This window comes from Musca autumnalis, unplaced genomic scaffold (assembly GCF_047663935.1).
Source record: "Musca autumnalis isolate F117 unplaced genomic scaffold, ASM4766393v1 scaffold_4, whole genome shotgun sequence".
Taxonomy (NCBI): domain Eukaryota; kingdom Metazoa; phylum Arthropoda; class Insecta; order Diptera; family Muscidae; genus Musca; species Musca autumnalis.
Window position 1 is genome coordinate 39,312,197 of NW_027411977.1, and position 4,462 is coordinate 39,316,658.

Genomic DNA, 4,462 nt, shown 5'->3' on the forward strand with positions numbered 1-4,462 from the left:
CAAAGTCATGCTTTACGTCATGGCAGCTGTAATACATTGCGTCACCTTTAGGTGTTGTTGTGACGCCTTTCCCAATCCATCGTATTTCCTATATGGCAGTAATATCGGCCTTGTACTTTTCAAGTACGTCTGCCAATTCGAAGACTGCACCTTCTCTATAAAGAGTGCGAACATTCCAGGTGCAGATTCGCAGAGCATGGTCCTTAAAACCTTTGCGGGGTTCGTCAATTTTAGAGGGGCTTGTTTTTCTTTTCTTTCGTTTTTTCATAGTAGGCTGTTTTTTATAGGGGAGGGTTACTAACCCGACGCCCAAACCCAAGTTTTTAACGTTCTTATGGGTGAACGCACGGCACTTGTTAGCTCACTACCTTGAACGGGTGTTAAAGGCAGTTCCCCAGGTGACACCACGGGGAGGTCAGTGTCGACTTGAGATGAAAGAGGGACCAAGATAAATCCTGGGCTTTGTCATGTTAAAACCGGTCAGGACCTTTCCTTGGTATCTTCCATCCCCTACGTCATTTTTTGACCTAATCATCTGTAATTCAACATTTGAGGTTCCCAGTCACAAAACTTCTCCAATAAAAATTGTCAACATAGGTCCATATTTTGTTATAGCTCACAAAAAGACGGTGCCTCCCGATTTTATGTGTTTTCATTAAAATGGCCTGGAATAATTATGATGTCATTTGCAGGACAACAGTCTCATGTTTCTTCTAAGCGCTTGTAAAATCTCTCTTTTACCTCTTTGTCCTTATCTTTATTGGCAGTAATGGGTTGGCTTGGTATCTTTCATTCACTTGGTAAGTTAGATACTTTGGCTAAAGTCTCCAAAATGCCAAAAACCGGGAGATACCGGTCCATGGTAACTATATCAAAACATGGACCTGTACCTACCTACTATTCTCTGCGTGAGTGTTTTATACCTCCAACGAATACTGAATTACAGCGATTTCGGTGGAATAATCAGTTTGAATCCTTCAAAATAACGAAAATCGGGATGTAGCGTTGAGGCTATTTTTGATACTTCCCTACATCTTATAATGGAGGGTACAAAAACCAAAGTATTAGTCGATTTTGCCGATAGCGATATACACTCAGTCTCTGATATAAAGAAGTAAATCAGAACCAAAACGGGACTCCTTCAAATGTTTTCTTGCTCAATAGCCATTGTAGTAATTGTACCCTCTAGGCATTTCAGTGTGTCAGTGTAAGATTTTTAGAACTATTGGACCATTGTGTCTGGAAGCGTGTACTTGAACACTAAAACTATTATATCGCCGTAAACATGACTTTAAGGAGTACGTTACGTTAAAGGGAAATTTTGAGGGAGGAACATGAAATTTTTTTCCAATATAGACCTGGAAAAATTGGCCGCGAGGACGACCTATTGCAAAAAATGTCAAAAACTGGCCTTACCCTGGACTTATGCGAAAAATGTGTAGGAGTAACCCAAAGGAATTGACTTTGCGTACATCACCGACGTAGCCAGAGGGAGGCACGTGGGGCCCGGTGTCAAGAAGAATTTCTGACTACTGTCCTGGTATACATACCTCGTTAGCCTTAGTGAACCATTCGATGACAAAGAGTGAAAGAAAGAGATCCTTTCAACATTCCTGAGTCAAAGTTTAAGAACCGCTGACAGTAATCTCACAGACAACAAACACGATAACATACATATATTACCATTTACAAACATATGTACGTACAAATATTCAGAATAATGACTCTTACATGACAACTTTCATACCCAATTGACTCGGAATACAATGTGAGACTTAACGAGAATGAGAGAGAGAAATTACTCACATCCAGAATTCTTATACACTTACAATCTATTATTGTATTGGACACGTAATATGGGTTCCCATATGTATCGGAATGTGTGTGTAAGTTTATTTGTTAAAAAGTAATAATAACACAAAATATAATAAAGGCAACATATCGCACACACAGCTCAAAAGAAAATTATAAAAATCAACAACTACTTGAAATTCTAATTCAATCCTCGCTTAAACGTATTTCACAACAATACACGGCCAGACATTGAACGACCACCACAAACGGCTAAAAAAGAATCAAAAACGCGTATTAACATTTAAACTGAAACTAAACTAAACAAAATTAGATTCCAAAAAAATTAATTTTAAATATTCCGCACGCCATTAACCTAGTGGTGCCCAATATCAATCACAATGTTCAAATTTGTAAGTTCAAAACGTCACAATAACGTTGAAGAGTTCGATGATCATATTAACGACGGCTATTACTTTTCAAAATCCAAATCAAAATTGCTACCAAAAAACTCAAATCTTCCTTCCACTATTATAATACCTATCACCACCACCACCACCAAATCCCCAAATGAAATACATTTTTCGGCCATAAATTCCAATTCCATTCTCCAAACCAAAGAAACAATTACAGATTGTTGTTGCTGCAGTTGCTGTTGTTCTACTTGCCAGCCTGATCACAGAAGTACAAGGCAGGCCAGGCGATATACAGGGAGCTGCCGAGACTGTAGATGTACCACCGGAACATCGTGCTGCACCACCTCCACAAGCAGCTCAACCCCGACCACAATTTCCGGGTTACCAACCGGGTGTTGTATATCCCGGTGCTGCTGGCGGTGTGAATCCGCTATTCCCAACTCTCTTCTTCCAGACACAAAACGCCTATGTACCCTACGCCAGCACATACAACGCCTATCGCGTGGATCATACACCGACCCAAGTTGCTGCTGTCCAGCCACAGGATATCCCAGCACCTACCTTAGTTCTAGTCTAAAGTACGCAACACCTAAATGTTGTCAAGTGTAAAATTCCCAAAATTGCATGAAATTATTCGCTTTGATTTAAAAAAAATGTTTGTTGTTGAATTTGAAATGTATGTATTTATCAGTTGTTTGAATGATTCTGTTTTTGTTTTTTCGGTGTATTAAATAAACGAAAATATGTGTTCGGAATAAAAAAAAAATTTTTCGTTTCGTGTTAGTAAAATAATTAGTTATTCTCCAAACATATCCAAGTGCTTTAATTTTGATTGTTGTTAATTTTCCGCATTCTTTCTGTGTAAACAAATTAGGAAAAAAACGATACTCAAACAATGCAAACATCCGATAAATTCGTGATTTGGATTTGTAAGAGATACAAATGAGAAAATATTAAAATTATACAAAAAGCCGGCAACACTTTACAAAGCTACAAAAAACACAAACTCAAAAAGATGACTAATCTGAACCCTTAAGCAAATATTTTTGAAGCTCATGACTTTTCTTGGACTTGAGCTATCCTTTTCCTGAAAAGTGTGAACTTCGGTTAGTTACCCCCAATCGAAAAATGTCAGATCTTCAAAACTAATAAATAAGTTATTTTAAAATATTAAAACAATATCAATCAGCTATGCTGATGGAGATATATACTTAGCCTCTGACCAAAAAAAAAAAAAACACACAATAATACGTGGAATCTGTATGTATCGTAATGTGGAACTATGAAAAAACCTTGATATATACCAACAAACTTTAGTAAACAAACTTCCGATTCATAAAGAACTCGAAATATTAAAGTTTGGAAAAAAATTATTGAAACAGCTTGAGAATTCTCTTGCACACTAACAATTTTAGTATATCCCGGCAGGGTGTTTTTTTTTTTGAGATTTTGGACCATTATCTCAGGAAGTATGGACATACTCCGGAAAAAATTGTACCGTTGTAAAGGACAAAAATCGAAAAATGTGATGTTAAGTTTTATACATTTTTACGTTTCTTTCTTGACGTAAGCACATCAGATACGTGTAATCTGAAAGAATTTTGTCGATATGTGCATCCATAATGAAGTAATAGCTCTTTAAATATGAAAAATATTTCCCAGGTAATCTAACGCGACAAAAATAGACGACATATAAAATAACTATTTCCGAAAATCTTGTTGACAACACTGTGCAACAAAATGAAGGTAAATGCCACGGAAAATTCCTGTTGGGGAAGAAAGGCCTTGAGAAAGGACAAAATCGATTAGTTGTCAATTAGAGCCGAACCTAAAGTTTTCGGAGCGACATTCTTGCAGAACATTTCGAAACTGAAAAACGTCATCTTGTGGTACTTTAATAGCGGCTCTTAAAATAAAAGACGAAAAGGACATTGAAGGAAGCGAGTTAGAAGGTCGAAGTGCTCTACGAAAATAATCCTCATTGGTTTTGACTGCAGCATTTCATCTCAAAAAGAAGCTAAATCAACAGTGAACAAAGATATAACGCTAATTCCTGATGACTTACAGGGTCTCTAGCTAAAACTTCATCACGCCATAACGCGGAAGTTCGACTCAGGGCGGATCTGTCCTTCGGGGTTCTTAATATACTCAGCAAGGCCTTTCTTCCCCAAGAGGAATTTTCCGTGCCCCTGACACCTCCATTTTGTTGCACAGTGTAATATTAAAAGTTTTTGATGGGGATTTAAATGGATATG

At 37.4% G+C, this 4,462-nt stretch overlaps 1 protein-coding gene across 2 annotated transcripts; it reads left to right on the forward strand.

Annotated features, from left to right (window-relative positions):
* Positions 1-1,958: 1,958 nt before the first annotated feature.
* On the forward strand, positions 1,959-2,973 carry LOC141401707 (uncharacterized). Of its 2 annotated transcripts, none has more exons than XM_073982083.1 (2): positions 1,959-2,204; positions 2,413-2,973. In XM_073982083.1, the coding sequence occupies exons 1-2, from the start codon at positions 2,193-2,195 to the stop codon at positions 2,782-2,784; spliced, it is 384 nt and encodes a 127-aa protein (XP_073838184.1). In that variant the 5' UTR covers positions 1,959-2,192; the 3' UTR covers positions 2,785-2,973. The 2 variants fall into 2 exon arrangements, with proteins under 2 accessions (XP_073838184.1, XP_073838186.1); XM_073982085.1 differs by having other exon boundaries at positions 1,996-2,204; positions 2,425-2,973.
* The last annotated feature ends 1,489 nt before the right edge of the window (positions 2,974-4,462 follow it).